Here is an 18,352-nt window from a genome sequence, read left to right as displayed (position 1 = left end):
ATAAGGTGTAGAGCACAGACATCATTGAAAATGACAAGAATTCTCTGTATGATTTATGCATCTTCTTAGGAGTTATTAATTATAATCTTAGCTTCTAAATCTCAAGTAGAACCCAGGAATGTTTATTTGACTTACATATCAGAGTTAAGTGTCATCTTACCAATTTATCAATTTTATAAAATGGCAAACACTGACAAACTATCTAATTAAGTGTCACTTCTGTCAGATATGATACCCTACAAGAAAATAAAATAGCTCAAATTCATGTTCTCATTTATTTGTATTATTTATTTTTATATCTGAGTGATAGGAAATTAATTGCCTACAATAAAAAATATGTTGTTTCGAATTTTTGTTTTTTTTTATTGAAAGTCCTTTCTTCTCCTTGACACCCGGCTTGGAATGGGGTGTCAAGACATGGGAGAGCAGGATCAATGTTTCCCGACTCTCCTATTGCAAGAGAAAAAGGGAAAGCAGATTTAAGGGTATCTCACAAATCCTTTAAAAGCTGCATGGCAAACAAGGCTAGCATGGAGTTAGGTGTCAAGCAAATAAAACACTTGCTTAGCCAACCAGATGCTTGCCCTAGGAGCGAACTCACACTTCCTAATCCTCAAAGGCCAAACAGTCAACTTCCATGAGCGAGACAGTAAGAAACTAGAGGAGGCCCTGAAGTCATAACCGCCCACTCTGCCAGGGTTCTCTCCTACGTGGGAACGCAGGACAAACATTTCCAAATTTTGCTATTGCAGGACAAAAAGGGAAAGTGGATTTATGGGTATCTCACAAATTAGGTAACATGGAATTCTAAATACTGATAATTGATTTTTGTAAATATTAAATATTTTGTGAGTCAACAAAAGCAATTGACCTGTGGTCTAGATGATTCCTACATGGGTTTTTTGCAGGTTTGCTTGTTTATTTATAGACCATTATTACAGCTTGAAATAATCGGTAGTTTTTGGAACTACATAGACGTGGCCTTAATAACCTTACCTGTAAAATATCAAGAGTAAAACACAACAAAGCCATTAAAAACAAAAAACAAAAAACAAAAAAAAAACTACGGAGCTGGGCCGGGCGCAGTGGCTCACACCTGTAATCCCAGCACTTTGGGAGGCCGAGGTGGGTGGATCACTTGAGGTCAGGAGGTCAAGACCAGCCTGCCCAACATGGGGAAACCCTGTCTCTACTAAAAGTACAAAAATTAGCCAGGCATGGTGACACACACCTGTAATCCCAGCTACTCAGCAACAAAACCACTTTTTAAAATAAAAACTGTGGAGATGGGCCGGGCGCGGTGGCTCATGCTTGTAATCCCAGCACTTTGGGAGGCTGAGGCAGGCAGATCACTTGAGGTCAGGAGTTCAAGACCAGCCTGCCCAAGATGGTGAAACCCTGTCTCTACTAAAAATACAAAATTTAGCCGGGCATGTTGACACACACCTGTAATCCCAGCTATTCAGGATGGGAGAATCACTTGAGCCTGGGAGGCGGAGGTTGCAGTGAGCGGAGATTGTGCCACTGCACTCCAGCCTAAATAACAGAGTGAGACTGTCTCAAAAAAAAAAAAAAAAAAAAAAGAAAAAGAAAACAAAAGAAAAGTTAAATGTTGAATATGGTATTAAGAATATTCAAAATGTGGGAGACTTGACAAGGGCTTGGTGTCAACTGAGACACACCAATTAATTGACAGTTAATGGTTTATGACATATAATTATGTTCTATTTTTCTTATTGGCTCAGATGTTAAGATCATTCTCATTAAAAATGGAAATTACCATGTAATGAGCAAGTTTAACATGATGATATCATGGAGGAAGTGTTCATATTTTAACAGGATATACTTCACTAGGAATAGGGCAAGGGAGGGGACAGTTGAGTAGGAAGATGGGAGAGAAGCACAGAATTCATCATTCACATTATTCAAATTGTACGTCATGCATACAGCCAGACAAGGCAATGCAGGTGTGTTGGAGCTGAAAGCCTCCTGCCCCCAATTCCTGGAAGCCTCTTCACTGCTTCCCTTGCTCTACTCCTCCCTCACTTCCCCCAACCCCCATCCACACACAATTCATTCTCTGCATGTAAGCAACTTCTCATTTGCTTCAGCTTCTTCAGTGACATCACATTGCACCTAGAAAACAACCTTAATGCATCACAGCCAAATCCCCAGGCCCCCTGACTCCGGGGAAGCCCTCTGACCTTCCGCTCCCAGTGCACCAGCCTTGTTCCTCTTTGTTCTCTGAACTCATCGGGCTTCTCTCTACCCAGAACTCTTCCTAGCACGTGCAGCCATGTCTCCTTCCAGTCCTTCAAATCTCAATGCCACCCCAGAGAGTGGCAGACCCCAGGCCCCCGCTCACTACTTAAACATCACCCCAATCATTTCCTCCACAGCAGGCACCACTAACGCAGCTTCAGCCTGGGCACGACTGCAGCCTCTATGGCTGCAACTTCAAATCAATCCCCTAAACATGTGTTTTTGCCTCCAGTCTCACTCTACTTGCAACAAGTGTTTCTGTAAGAGTCCATAATCTACACTGCACTAGATTAGGCTCTTAAAACGTGTCTAAGGTCATTGTAATTCTCACTTCAAAATCTGTGATCGTTTCTTACGGTCCTCCAGAGTTCACAACTGTTTTAATCTGAACTACTTTGGCATTCTGAGAAGTCTACTAAGTTTCTCAAACTAATGTCTTACTGTATAAAATAAAATACATAAGATTACAAGGGAAACCAGCAATATTAAAATATTCTTACAAAAGTGTGATAAAGCAAAATTTGTGGCATAACATTATGTATGTTGTTATTTCACTAATAACAGGTGGCAAGTCTAATAACTGAGGCAACTTCAAACTATGGTGTAGTAACATTTTGAGATATCTGCAATAAATGAAACAAAGCATGGGATTATCTATGATCTGGTGACAAAGTCACAGGTTATGCTAATATTAATTTTTTTTTTTTTGGACATGGAGTCTCACTCTGTTGCTCGGGCTAAAGTGCACTGGTGTGATCTCTTCTCACTGCAACACCCATCTCTTGGGTTCAAGCAATTCTCCTGCCTCAGCCTCTTGAGTAGCTGGGATTACAGGTGCCTGCCACCATGCCCAGCTACTTTTTGTATTTTAAGTAGAGACAGGGTTTTGCCATGTTGGTCAGGCTGGTCTTGAACTCCTGACCTCAGGTGATCCACCCACCTCGACCTCCCAAAGTGGTGGGATTACAAGCATGAGCCACTGTGCCCAGCCTGCTAATACTATTTTAATATTATTGCCTGCCTTTAAAAAGTAAGGAAATGCTAAATATTAATTAAAGCTTAAGGGGAAAAATACATAAATATTCTTATGTATATATTTACCATCCAAGTAATAGATTATTTGAATTCTATCCTCAAGGCCCCAGAACCACTGGTGTAGAGAATTAAATTCATGGTCTTAACAGGGGATGCAAATTCCTTCACAATCCAATACCATCACTCCACTGGCTCATGTCCAAACTCATCCTTCACCTTTGGCAGCCATAATGCCACCTCTAGTGTAAGCCAGGGTTCCCACATGGCCTCCAGGTCCTGTTCACATGGAACTTTCTCAGGGAAAGCCTGCTCAGTGTGCCTGCTTTGCAAGGCCACCCAGTGGGTTTACCCTCAGACCTCAGCAGATACCTCAGTTACAGAGAGGATCATGTTGGATTTTAATTTTGTAATTGAAAGTCTAGTTTTCTACTAAACTATGACATTGTTTTACAAAACACCCACATAGCTTTTTTTTTTTAATTCCTAGCTCTTGGCGCAGAAATTACATTCTCGTGCTAGCCTAATACATAGACAGCCTTCAAGAAAAATTGACTTAAAGTACAACTTAATGAGTTTAGATTACAGAGAACTTCACAAGTTATAAAATACTACAATAATGTTTTATTCAAAACTGGAAATAATTATGATCTATGAAAGTAAGCTGTTTGTCTTCAAAGTGTCACTTTCATGAGTTCAATCTCATCAGTTCTAGATAGTATTGGGGCTCAGGACACCACCCCAAAATATGACTCTAGAAGACCGGAATATGCCACCCCAAAACACATTCTTTGGTATATTTCCACCAGATTATTTTGAGAAACTGCAGATACAAAAGTAGTTCTGAATAGCTGCCTTTCTGTAAAGGAAATTCACATCTATAAAGGTGATCTACATGAATGAAAATATCTGTATCAGGAGGATAGGTGCTTTATTACCTGAGTGATTTTAATCTGCATAACAAGACAACTATTCACCATATCATTCCTTCCCTCACTCCCTCCTAATTTGACTCCACTACTCTCGAGAAGCCCAAGCTCTTATTTCTTTCTGGAGCTCAGGACCTACACAAGCTACAACCTCTTGCCCTTTAATCCTAGGAAACAGGAAATAGGAAGGTTAGGAACACACTCCCAGCCTTCTGTGCTCCAGGAAATGTCTAAGTGGGAAGACCCTCCTTCGCCCAGGTCTACAGGAAGGCTGAGGGTGCTGCTCACTTCACCTGGGAGAAGCCGGCTCACAGATCCTCTCCACTCCCACTTGGCCTCATATGAGGTTAGCTGACTTCCTTGTCCTATGGATACACTGGAATAAAAGGCGTATTAGCCCGGCTCTGCGTGAGCCTGCATCCTTCCCTAGGCCCCTGGATGTCACCCACTGCAGCGTGGGCCAGCACACAGCTCCTCCTCAGCGACCTGGAGGAGGCTAGCCTGGGGTCCCTTCTTGGCTGCTGCTGTTCCTCCTGCGTCCCCCGCCTGCTCTTCCTGCCTCACTGCTCTCTAAACAGGAGGCTACTTTCCCCTACCCTCCGGGGATGCCGGCTGACCTGAGGATCCATCAGAGCCTCCCCTTTACGATCGTCCTCAGTCTCTTCTTACAGAGCTTGGATTTGTCTTGTGTTGGATGCCAGTTATAGCAGCAGGGGGTGCCTTGGCCTCAGGGGAAGAGAGGCGCCCCTGGGAGCAGAAGGCAATCCTGTTATTGTTACACTGGAAGGCTCACGTGGACACCGGCAGATGAGAGTGAAGCCCCTAAACCACCAGGAATGAAGGGGTTCTGAGGAGAAACCTCTGGCTGGGCTTTAGGGCTGCAGTTGGGACGGGCGGGAATAGAGCTTAGGTCTGGGAAGGGGAGGGGTGAGTGTGATCAGAGGTGGGCAAAGAGACAGGAGGCTGCTGGCAGGAGCGCCCAGCACCTCTCGCTGGCTCAGGACCTACACCTTGGACTCAATCCCCCTCCATGAACTGACCACTGGTCATGACACTCACTGCCAGGCTGCACTGCAGCTGTCTCACAAGTCAAACTGAGAAAGGATGGCATGGCCTTAAAGGCCTGTGGAATTCTTGCAAAGTCCCAGAAAGTGCTCTGTCAGACTGGGCGCGGTGGCTCACGCCTGTAATCTCAGCACTTTGGGAGGCCGAGGCAGGCGGATCACGAGGTCAGGAGATCGAGACCAGCCTGGCCAAAATGGTGAAACCCTGTCTCTACTAAAACTACAAAAATTAGCCGGCCGTGGTGGCAGGCACCTGTAGTCCCAGCTACTCAGGAGGCAGAAGAATCACTGGCACCAGGGAGTTGGAGGTTGCAGTGTGCCGAGAGCGTATCACTGCACTCCAGCCTCTCGAAAGAGTGAGACTCCATCTCAAAAAAAAAAAGAAAAAAAAGAAAAACAAAAGAAATAAAGAAAGTGCTCTGTCAGTGTTTGCTGCACTAATCAAGGGCAAGCGTTCTGATCTCCAGAGGCCATGACATTAGGCAGTTCCTGAACAATGACCCCTGGATCTGCAAGAGGCAATGCAGCCACAGCTGACGTCCGGATTCCACGGTCACAGGCAGCACCTGCATCCAACCACGAAGGCATGCGCTGCAAGTCCTCGTGGAGAACGTTTGACTCTCAGGGTTTTGGCGAGGCTATTTTCGCAGCAGTAAAACTTGAGAGGAGCAGGCGGTGTCAGGTGTCAGGTCCAAAACGAAAAACTGTGATCGCAGTTTTCCCACAGTGGCTGTTCTGCAGCTCAGGGATGGTCGAGTGGTTTTGCAAGTCGTGGGAGAAAATTGTTCTTTTAAACCGACTTCATTAGGTTTAAACATTCTTTCCCCTGTTAGTGCACTGACTAAATCATTGGATTTAGAATCCAAAGACTTCATTTCCCTTCCTTCTTCTGAAATACAATAGCTTGACTGACACAACTACTTTGGTGTCTAGCAGACTTGATCCTAAATCATACTTCCACAGGCAGCTGTGCACATTTTCACAATTTGCCAACCTCTCTGATCTTCATTTCTCTTATCTGTGAAATGTGCACAACCCTTGGAATTTATGTGGAAATCAGGAAGCATAGAGTGTGGCGCAGAGTGAGGACACCATACATAACAGTTATTATTGTCATTATTATTACAGAGACAGGGTCTCACTTTGATGCCCAGGCTGGAGTGCAGTGATGTGATGGCAGCTCATTGCAGCCTTGAACTCCCAAGCTCAGGCAATCCTCCCAATTCAGCCTCCCAAGTAGCTGGGACCACGGGTGCCCAACACCACTCCCAGCTAATTCTTTGTAGAGACAGGGTCTCACCATGTTGCCCAGGCTGGTCTTGAACTCCTGGCCTTGAGCAATCTTCCCGCCTTGGCTTCCCAAAGTGCTGCAATTTATTTATTTATTTATTTATTTATTGATTTATTTAATTTTTGAGACGGAGTCTCGCTCTGTCGCCCAGGCTGGAGTGCAGTGGCGCGATCTCGGCTCACTGCAAGCCCCGCCTCCCAGGTTCACGCCATTCTCCTGCCTCAGCCTCTCCGAGTAGCTGGGACTACAGGCGCCCGCCACCACGCCCGGCCAATTTTTTTTTGTATTTTTCGTAGAGACGGTATTTCACCGTGGTCTCGATCTCCTGACCTCGTGATCCGCCCGCCTCGGCCTCCCAAAGTGCTGGGATTACGAGCGTGAGCCACCGCGCCCGGCTGCAATTTATTTTTAACATAGTAAAACAGGGGCAATTAGCTCTTCCAAACCAACTAATAATACTTCTGCAAGAGCAAATGAGGACATAAGAAAACACTAATAAAAATCTCTTGCATACAAATACTTCATGTACATAGAGTTTTAATCCAATTATGTAACAGTTTCATGGTATATGTATTACGTGTTTTTCCAGGCACCTTCTTAACGGAACCGGCTTCTTCCCCTTTAACACATGCTCTTGAGTGAAGTCTGCTAATCACATTCCTCACTCTGGGACCCAAGTCGAGCTAACGCATAGTCTTTGTCCACCGGGCCTCACTGGCTGGACTTAGACACAAGCGGCCCCACCGAGAACGTGTTCCCAAAATGTTTAGCAATCGCAGTAGGAGAAGCAGGGCCCTGTCCTTGCAGAGCAGGGTATGGTTAGATTGGGGACGTATCATCTGTGTGTATTAGGGCAGAAAAAGCTACAAAAATCACAACAGGGGCAAACAGAATTCAGGTGTCACTGAGGCCCAGGCTCCGGACGTGCCCCAGCCCACACAGCTGTCATCTTGCACTTCTTACCTAAACTAGTTTGAGTCAGATTTCTATCATTTACAATCAAAGAGGGCAGACTCATGGGGAACATCCTGGATCTTTGTCCCCCCCCTCATGGATTACATCTAGCCACTAATTGATGGCTCATCTATGGAGTCCCAGTTAGTCCTAGAATATGATCAAGACTCTATTTTCACAATTATGTGTAACAGTGATACACGTGTCTATGTGTATCTTTTTTTTTTACACAATCTCTTCTTTTTACACAATTATGTGTAACAGTGATACACGTGTCTATGTCTTTCTTTTTTTTTCTTCCCCCCCGAGATAGAGTCTCGCTCTGTCACCCAGACTGTAGTGCAAGGGCACGATCTCGGCTCACTGCAAACTCTGGTCTCTGGTCTCCCAGGTTCAAGACATTCTCCTGCCTCAGCCTCCAGAGAAGTTGGGATCACAGGTGCTCCCCACCATGCCCAGCTACTATTTGTATTTTTAGTAGAAATGGGGTTTCACCATGTTGGCCAGGCTGATCTCGAACTCCTGACTTCAGGTGATCTACGCACCTCGGCCTCCCAAAGTGCTGGGATTACAGACATGAGCCACCGTGACCAGCGGAAAACCAACGAATTCTGATCCCTTTGGGATTTCTGGTAGCAATGGAAGAGACGGAGTGAAAAGAAGAGAAAAACAGCACTGCCATTGATAATATTTTTATATCAGAGGTTATACCCAGGGTACACTCAGAGCTGATTGCACAAATGGGTAGGACGGCCACCGCCTGAGGTAATCCTTGGGGTCATGTTTCCTGAAAGTAACTGTGAATCCCACCATCCCTGGGTTAACTGATACTTCTCTGGCTGAAAGCACAATCCCTTAAAGAAACCCTCAACAAAATCCAACATTACCAAGACTGGGTACATGGTATCTGTGCCAATATCTGCAGTGACGTGAATTGGCTAAATTTTTTAAAAAAATTCTTTTCTATGTAATACTCTTTTGAATTTAAAAACATATATATTTTTAAATGTTATTATTTTAATTGAGAGATAATAATTGCACATATTCATGGGGTACATAGTGATGCTTCAATACATATAATCTAAGTGATCAGATCTGGGTAATTACTACATCTGTATGTTCATCATCTCAAGCATTTATCATTTCTTTGTGGGGGGAATGTTCAATATCCTTCTGGCTCTGTGAAATTATGGGATATATTATTGTTGACTACAGTCACCCTAAAGGGCTAGAGAACACTAGACCTCATTCCTCCTATCTAGCTACAATTTTTTATCCTTTAAAAGAGTTTTGCTAGCAATATCTGCAACGACTAGGGACTAAAAATTGATTTAATTTAATGAGGAAGCTGGAGCACAGACCTCAAAACAAATAAAGGCAAGCCCTGCACAGGTGCTTCCTAAAATGCATATGCAGCACGACAGAAAGTCCCTCAGCATCGGGGGAGAAACGCCTCAAGTATGGAGCTCACAGGTCCGCACTGGGGACCAATTACAGGGAAGGCACTGTGCTTCCTGCTGAGTGCGGAGCGAGGTATAACAGAAATGACCGTCACCTTCATGCAGTGTATTGTTTTCAGTAAGGCATCCTTTAAACATAGAAATACAGCTGTCCCTTGGCTTTTGCAGGGGGGTGGGTTACAGGATGCATATAAAATAATGGAGCATTTTCATATAATGTAAGCACATTCTCTTGTATACTTTAAGCCATCTCTAAATTTCTTATAATACTGAACACAAAGCAAATGCCGTGTAAATAGTTGTTATTCTGTATCACTCAGGGAATAATGATAAGAAAAAGAGTCTGTGCATGTTCAGTGGAAACACAACCATGTGTTGTGTATTTCTGAATATTCCGATCTCTACTGCTTGAATCCACACATGCAGAACTCGTGGATGCAGAGGGCTGACTGTATACAATAAATTCCTGATTTTAAAAAGTCCCAGGGTATGCCTGTCAGTCTAGGTTCATTTATATGGCATTAGCATCCCGGCTGGGCACAGTGGCTCACGCCTGTAATCCCAGCACTTTGGGAGGCTGAGGAGGGCAAATCACCTGAGGTCAGGAGTTCGAGACCAACCTGGCCAACATGGGTGATACTCCGTCTCTACTAAAAATAAAAAAATTAGCCAGGCATGGTGGCGGGTGCCTGTAATCCCAGCTACTTGGGAGGCTGAAGCAGGAGAATTGCTTGAATCTGGGAGGTGGAGGTTGCAGTGAGCTGAGATTGTGCCACTGCACTCCAGCCTGGACAACAGAGTGGGATTCCCTCTCAAAAACAAAAAACAAAAAACAATATCCCATATCTCAGTGACTTAAAATAAGACAGCTTCCTTCTGGCTCCGGGTTGGGACGGCAGGGAACTCTACTCCTGTAGGTACTCAGGGATCCAGATGACTGAGTGGCCATTAGAGCAAACTAAATTTTGGCTCTTCAGGGTTGCATCCCAAGTGACATTCACTCCAATTTCATCACTCAAAGCAAGTCACACCACCACACTTCATTTTGAAGGCATCTCTATCCTCAGTCCAGAAGTAGAGAGAATGGGAGAGATTGGCAGGTATGCTCGTGACCAGCACACAAGACGAAGCACATGAAAATTCAAGCTTCTGAATGAGGAGACCTCCCCTGGTCGGGGTACTCAGAGATTGCCCCTCCAGGGTATTACATAGAAACAGTTCTGAATGACTAACCAAAGAGTCGGGGTGGAGATGGAGAGCACTGCAGGCTGAGATTGCTACATGTGTAAGAGCTCTGAGGTAGAAGGGACTGTGGCTGCTGGAGACATTTCAGAGGGGCAAGTGAGAATTGAGACAGAGAAAGAACCACAGCCTGGGAGACTGAAAATAAGAACTGAGAACTTAGCCAGAGAGACGGCAGATCCTTACAGATGTTGAACGATTTCCTAAAAATCTAAGAAAGCATGGTAAACGCTTTCATCACGAAAGGAATAAGTCCTGTCTGCCTTTTGGAAAGAAGAGAGAAGTTGGAAGAGTAAATCTGGAAAGACATTTAGGAGTTTGGCCATTTTCTACGAGAAAGGTCTGAGAGCAGTCAGGGCTACTGGTGGCGACACAGGGAGGCAGCCACAGATTCCAGGAACATTGCACCTCACACTTAGTGAGACGGGGGCACTGGAGAATAAGCTGAGAAGCAAAACTGCGGGCTCAGCTTCGGGCACACGTTTCAGTGCCTGCGTCATTCCCAGTGGAGGTAGAAAATAGATGTCGCGTCCTGGCGCTTGCAGAAGACTTGAGCTGGAGGCACAGGCACAAGAGTTATCAGCGGTGAATGGCCATCATGGGCTTTGAATCCAGGAGTTTGAATCATGGAAAGCATAGGATGGAAATATAGGACGATTCCAACCTCCTATATAGCTAAAGTCAGTTAGAAGCGGTCAAGGAAGCAAAGAAAATAACAACTTAGCCAGAGAGATAGCAGAATAACCCAGAGATTGTGTGGCCCCTGAAGCCAAGGGAAAAGGGCGTCAAGAGAAATGGCAGCCATGCTGGATGTCACCAGCAGACATGAGAAAGGAAGTGTGCCTCTAGGGCTAGTGACATTAACGTCTCCTGCAATAGAAGATCTCGTCGACAGAAGACCCCGTCATGTTAGACACCAGGTAAGCAGATAGGAGAAGTGAAAAACAGGTGTGGACATTGCGAATGTTTACGTACATTTTCTGGAATTTTGTTTTAGAAATTAGAAGCTGGAGGAAGATAAGAGGTCAAAGGTACATTAAAATTATAAATAGATGTGTACGTGTGTATGTGTGTGTGTGGATGTGTGAGAGAGAGATTTGAGTTATATTCAAGATGCTATTGGGGAAAATTTCACAGAGAGATAGTAGCTGAAAAATGCAGAAATAGAAAATATTCTCTATATAATGTCTCTGAAATAGTAGGAAGAGAGGTACCTAGAGCATAGGATCGATTACCGTTTTTTTTTCTTTCTTTCTTTTTTTTTTTTTAGATGGAGTCTCCCTCTGTCGCCCAGACTGGAGTGCAATGGTGCGATCTTGGCTCACTGCAACCTCCACCTCCCGAGTTCAAGTGATTCTCCTGTCTCAGGCTCCTGAGTAGCTGGGATTACAGGCACCTGCCATCATGTGCCGGCTAATTTTTGTATTTTTAGTAGAGATGTGGTTTCACCATATTGGCCAGGTTGGTCTCAAACTCCTGACCTCAGGTGATCAGCCCACCTCTGCCTCCCAAAGTGCTGGGATTACAGGCATGAGGCCACCACACCCAGCCCCGATTACCCTTAAGTAGGAGGTACATTCTCTTCCATCGAAAAAGAGAGAGAGCAGAAAATAGGTGCACGGGCAAGCAGATCTGTATCCATTTTGCTGTGGGAAGTTGCTTCCTCTCTGATGTTCTCTCTCCCTCTCTCTCTATCTCTCTCTCGTGCTTCAAGTAGGGAATGATTAATGAGTGACACTGTTCGCTAAGTAGTAAGAAAATAAAGAAGGGGAACACTGAAAGACACAGTGTATTCATAGAAAAATGCTGGCAACGTCTAGAAGCATATTGCTCACGGATTTAGCCTTCAGTTTCCTCTCTTTTTTGCTCCTATCTAGATTTCCAGTTTAACAGACCTCAATCCTGGAAGTCTGTGTCTATATTTTATGTTTTAGGTGAGACACATATAATAATGCCTAACAGCTCAACATAAAATACTAGCCTCTTGCAGTAATAAATATCAAAGCCCTGTTTCTGAGCATTCTGTGGAATTAGGGAAACAAGTGATTTAACTATAGTAAAAAAAAAAAAAAAAAGTTAGGCTCTAGATTTAACATTTTCAACCTCATTTGATCTAGCAATATTCAAGGAAAGGCCATACAAATTATTTTGCATGAAATAAAAATGTTGAAATTTTCACGTCAAAAATGCTTTGATGATGCAAACTTTTCTTAGAGATTGCATATTTGAAGGAATAAAAAAGGATAAATTTCAATCACTGATTTTTTTCTCTTTTTGCAGTGAAAGTTGAACATGAAAAATGCAGGTAGCCATTATCTGTGCTAGGACAAGGTACACATACCTGAGAGACCCACAGACTTACTGCCATATGGATCAACTCCCTGCACCATGAGACACTCTGTGTCCTAAAGGGACGAGAGCTCAGAGGGACATAGTGACAAATGGGAAAGCTATGTGAAGATGAGACTGCCCGGCTGAGCACAGAGATGACTACGGCCATGGGAGAGAGTGTGTGCAGGTGGGATGGGAGTGCAGGTGAAGCTTAGGTAACAGCTGTACCTGATCATCCCCTGTGCGTCCGTGAAACCGCCTTTACAAAATTATACCTGAGGAAATTATGACAGTGAAAGAAACCAGACCTAACCAACTCCATTTTGCTTCTCACCTTTAAGCTGCCCTTGCTCATTCCTGGACACAGACTGAATTAATTTGGGGAAGGAATTCAATTCTTGGTTTGACTCTGAAACAAAATTGATCATGGCCCTTTCCCGAAAAGACCCCCTTCTTGCCTGGGGACCAGTCTGTCTTTGCAGGACTAACAAATTACCTGTAAGATTAGAAATCATGGTTTAGGGGACATGCAGCCTCTGGCTCCAAGAGTCTGAACCTCACCAAATTGCTCCTGGGATCACACCACTATTGTAAAACCTAACATCAGTGCTTGAGATATGTTGCAGACCCTGCACTTGGTGGATCAGCTGACACCACCCAGGCCAGCAATCTGGCCCAACCAGTTCTGCCATCACACCCAGGAACAGGAGACAGCAAGAAAAACTCACTTCAGCCCTCCAAGATTCCATCTCCAACCTGACCAACGAGCACTACCGGCTTCCCAAGCCCCTACCCGCCAAATTATCTTTTTATTTTTTTGAGACAGTCTCGCTCTGTTGCCCAGGCTGGAGTCAGTGGCACAGTGTCGGCTCACTGCAAGCTCCGCCTCCCGGGTTCACACCATTCTCCTGCCTCAGCCTCCCAAGTAGGTGGAACTACAGGCTCCTGCCACCATACGCGGCTAATTTTTTGTATTTTTAGTAGAGATGGGGTTTCACCGTGTTAGCCAGGATGGTCTCGATCTCCTGACCTCGTGATCCACCCACCTCGGCCTCCCAAAGTGCTGGGATTACAGGCGTGAGCCACGGTGCCCGGCCGCCAAATTATCTTTAAAAACTTGAATCCCTGAATGCTGGGGAGACTGAACTGAGTAATAATAAAACTCTGTTCTCCCACACATCTGGCTCTGCGTGAATTACTCTTTCTCCATTGCAATTCCCCTGTCTTGATAAATCAGCTCTGTGTGGGCAGTGGGCAAGGCGAACCCACTGGCGGTTACATCTGTGTCCTTATCTCTGCTTTGGAAAACAACAAGTGTTCCACTACTAACCAGAAACCAACATTCCACCAAATATTATTCCAGTTGTACAAGCTTTGAACCAATTAGGGAGACTGATATTTACATACAATTTACATGTAAGAAGTGTATTTAGATTTGGGTTTCAGTTCTTGTTGCTGTTCCTTACCTTGGTAAGCAAGTTTAAATCCTTGCCGGTTTTGCGAATGGTCACTATAAAAGTGGATGAGGGTTTCATGCGTTGTGCTCAGCAGGGCCGCGGGGAGATCCGTGCCACTAAATTGTCCAATCATTGGGCTGGTGTGGTAAGGTCCATTTTGAATTTCAAGGAAGTCATGATTAGCTTCGGTAGAAAAATTCAGAAACTGAATATGTGCACCTATGGAAAAACATGCAAACTTCATGAAAGTTCATATCAAAATGTATAAAATCGATGCTCATAAAAAGGGACTGAAGTGTTAGCCGTCTCCCCAGACAATCCCCCTCTGTGAGACAGAACCATGCCGTGGAGGACGCCATTCACTGTGGATGACGGCAAACCCTGGCTCCATCTTACCTCTGCCACTTTCTGCCGCATGGTCTTTTCCCATGAAACTCATGTCCAGAAGTCAATTTGTCTGTGAAATATGAATATTGCCAGAACCCTACCACAGAGCTACACAGGTAGAGTAACAACTAGCACACACGCAGACGGGGATGATTTTGTCCAGTGACTTTTACAATTATGACAATCTTAAATATGAAGTTGTGATCATCCGTTACATCACCCAAAAGCTAATTGAGAGCTTTATCAAGGAAAAAACAACAACAACAATTGTGGTCTTAAAACATGCCTCAGAGTTTTTTTGTTTTTGTTTTGTGTTTGTCTGTTTGTTTTGTCTGTTTTCCTTGTCCCACAGTTCTATGCAACAAACTTTAAAGGTGGCTTTTACTAACTGGATGGTCATACCATCGCACAAGTTTTATTAGTTTAGCAAGTGATCGTTTTCTTTTGTGTTATGTGTGCAAAACAAATTATTGATGTTTGTGAGAAACCCAATCTAATAAACCCCACCATAATCTCACAATTAAATCTAACAGCCTGCCACAGTTCAGCGTACCAAAAGACTGTTCCAATGACCAGTATCTCTCATACCATACTGATCTGTGAATTAAATAAACTATGGCTGATAATTTAAAAGGAAACAATAAAAAATAATGCAGAGTTATTTGCATTGTGGCATTTTTTTTTGAAAACTTATTTGACTACTGTGTCTTAGATATTCTAACTCATTTAAGCAATTTATATAGAACTCCAAAGACATTAGTCTTTGCATAAGTCCATGCAGTTAAGCTGGGCCGTAAAACCTAAACTGAGCCAACTAATAGCACTTGTAGAGTGTTATTCCAGTATAAAAGAAAGCTTTACTCTGCATGGTTCTTCTCTTTTTGAGAGATGAGAACTTTAAAACATTTTTTTCATCTAATATGTTTCCTAGATTGAGAAAATTAAAGATAACACCTACTTGGGTTAACCTACTTAATTGTAAGGGCAGAAAAATATTCACACAAATATATCTACTCAGGTATCAAAGGAAAACACAGCTGTCAGGGGCCAGTACTTTGTAAAAAGGAAGAAAAAAGTCCAAGTGAAAAATTGTAGGGAGGAAACACCTAAAATCTCTCAACAAAATTTAAAGTCATACGAGAAAAACAATTTCATCAATTATGGAGAAACTTGGCAGGGAGCAGCAAAAGGGTAAATAGCGCCCCGCTTGGTGGGTATCATGTGAGGCCAACAGTATGTCTGAGGTCTGATTTGCCAACCAAGTTTGTTCCCAGCACAGTAATCATCACTATGCTCATAATTTACAGGTGAGCAAAAGAAGGCTCACAAATGTTAGATGTTCTGTCTCATGTCACACAGGAAATGGCAGAGTGAGGTTTAACCCTGCACTAACGGACAAAGGCCTCACTTTTTCTGGTTTGGTATGCCAATAGGCTAGACAAGAGCTGACAGTCTCAATGATGTTAAAAATATTCCAATCTTCTTGGAGAAAATCAGTTTGTATTATGTTCAACCTAGATTGAAAGAGGATGAATTAAAAAAAAATAGAATGTGAAAAACTGCAGGACGTGGCTGAGGAGACAAAATACAGAAGAAAAAGAAAGATCTTTAATAATTTAAGCAAAATTTAGAATGCTTTTTAGAATGAGTAACTAGATTCATATCACATTGTCCAAGTCTATAGACCGGTACTACATCACCAGTCAAGAAAGGGCCTGTGGTGGTCTTGGCCATCCTAACATCGTCTGCTGTATATAACCAAGGAAGCAACTCTTTAAATTTACAACATTTTTGCAAACATTAAAAAATGTCAAACACTGCTGTTTGTCGAACAGCCTCCAATGAGCTATTAATTTGTTTCTAAATTCCAGAAAATATTTTTGTTCAAAAGAAATTCAGAAGTGAGACAAAAAAGAAAGAAAAAAAGGGAGAGAAGGAGGCACCAAGAGAGGGAGGGAGGGGGAGGAGGGAGGGAGGGGAGAGGAGGGAGGGAGGGGAGAGGAGGGAGGGAGGGGAGAGGAGGGAGGGAGGGGAAAGGAGGGAGGGAGGGGAAAGGAGGGAGGGAGGGGGCAGAGGGAAGGGAGGGAGGGGGTCCAGGGGCTCCTGTGTCCCTTGGTTTGGAGCTGTCTCCTCTGCCTGCCATGACAGCTGAGCTCCTGGACTGCTCAGCCAGTGGCACATCCAGATCTGCCTGTCCAGTTACCCACTACTGAGCTAAAAACACAGCTTGGTGATATGGCCCACAAATCCAATAAAAATGAATTTTGTTAGCAATAAGTAAACTATACTAAAGAGTAGTGTGTGTGTGTGTGTGTGTGTGTGTGGTGTGTGCATGCATGCATGCATTTGTGTGTGTCTGTGTGCACATGTGTGTTCGTCTCACTGCCTTATGAACACTGAATCCATGTGCTCCACAGAGTTTTATAGACATTCCCCACATTAATCACAACGAGGCAGAATCAAGAAGCTGACCCGAGAGTAACAAAAAACAACCTGTTGAACTGCTAGCACTTCCATGTATGTCCAGAGTACCAGACAGAAAGGAATACTGGGGCCAGATTGGAACACTTAATATTTTATGGTAGGGAAATGGCTGAGAATGTGCTCACTTCAGATGCGCATATGCAGACTTTAGATATATTTATCCAGAAACACATTTTGAAATTCATGAACCGGCACAGTCACGAAAGATAATAACTTGCAAGGGGATCAGGGTGCAAAGAAATGAAGGACATCCAACGTCTCAAAAGTACAGGATCTAGTGAAAGTGGTTTGTTACTGATTTGGAATTCAGCTTGAAAAGGAAATGGAATTATGACAATTATAATATTGTGACCAAAATTACCATTTTAAGCAGGATAAATTATACAGCCACATATCAAACTACCTAATACATATCAGAAAATAGAACAGAGCCCAGCTCTAATCTGGCTTAAAATAGAATTATTTAGCTATCTAATTTTCAGCAAATTGCATCCAGTTTGACATTGTAAAGCGCAAATAAAAGGATTAAAATAAGCATAACCTGGTTATCCTTCTATTACCTCAGAGAGTACTAAAACATATATATTATTTCAATAACGACAAAAAATCTGAATACTTACCTTTGGTGGAATTTACCCAGCACTCTCTTATCGGTGATTACATATTGAAAATTAAGTGCCACTGACAAGTCATCTGCACAGAGAATTTTTACCTTTGGCATTGACAAAACATTGAAGAGTAATGTGACCATGATCTCAGAGTTAAACCCTAGTTTTTAGTTGATAGAACCTGTGAATACTACTTCCTCTGTTTTGCACCTTCTGTGTGAAATAAAATATAGCTAAAGTGTTAATACCTATGGAATTTATTGAACATTCGAAAGAACCTTTTATATTGTCCCTATGTTTCTAGACAGTCCAATGGCGTGGTAATTTTGGAGAGCATTGTGTGCACTATTACTGCAGTAGATTTTAAATATAAAAGGTAATGGGGTAAGGCAGACAGAAAGCTTCATTGCATTTCTGTTAACTGTGCCCTTAGACACTCTCAAGAAAACGGAGACCGAAATCCTGAGTTGGTTGAGCTCTGCCAGAGCATCACAAAAGAACAAGCCAAGTCTGCGAAACGGAAAGAAAATGGCACACAACTATCAGGTGTAGCCACTGGATAACTAAACTAGAATTTGCTTTAGCTATTAAAAACAGTTAGCACTTAAATAATGCCCTATGTCACGCATTTACAATACTTCAAAATAGCCCTGTGGGACTGATATTTTATTATGTTCCCTTTAAAAATAAGGAAACAAGTTTCAAAACCATTTTGCTGTCTTCTGCAATCATTGGTAGGACTAAGATTTCTACTCAGCTAAACTCAGAGTCCGAAACTGTGAGCAACCACAGCTTATGCAGCCAACTGCCTCAGTCCTTTTGGCTAGAGTTCCCTTGGTCATTTTGAGGGA

General features: G+C 43.3%; 1 protein-coding gene across 1 annotated transcript in view; it reads right to left on the bottom strand.

Annotated features, from left to right (window-relative positions):
* The window catches only part of CSMD1 (CUB and Sushi multiple domains 1), a 2,090,842-nt gene that overhangs the window by 190,911 nt on the left and 1,881,579 nt on the right, over positions 1-18,352 (bottom strand). Inside the window, exon 41 of the mRNA XM_003271406.4 lies at positions 14,032-14,241. Coding sequence (XP_003271454.2) covers positions 14,032-14,241 — 210 coding nt within the window. The remainder of the gene's footprint in view (positions 1-14,031; positions 14,242-18,352) is intronic.

This window comes from Nomascus leucogenys, chromosome 4 (genome assembly GCF_006542625.1).
Source record: "Nomascus leucogenys isolate Asia chromosome 4, Asia_NLE_v1, whole genome shotgun sequence".
Classification (NCBI taxonomy): Eukaryota; Metazoa; Chordata; class Mammalia; order Primates; family Hylobatidae; genus Nomascus; species Nomascus leucogenys.
The sequence above is the reverse complement of the archived record's forward strand: the minus strand, read 5'-3'. Positions and strand labels throughout refer to the sequence as shown.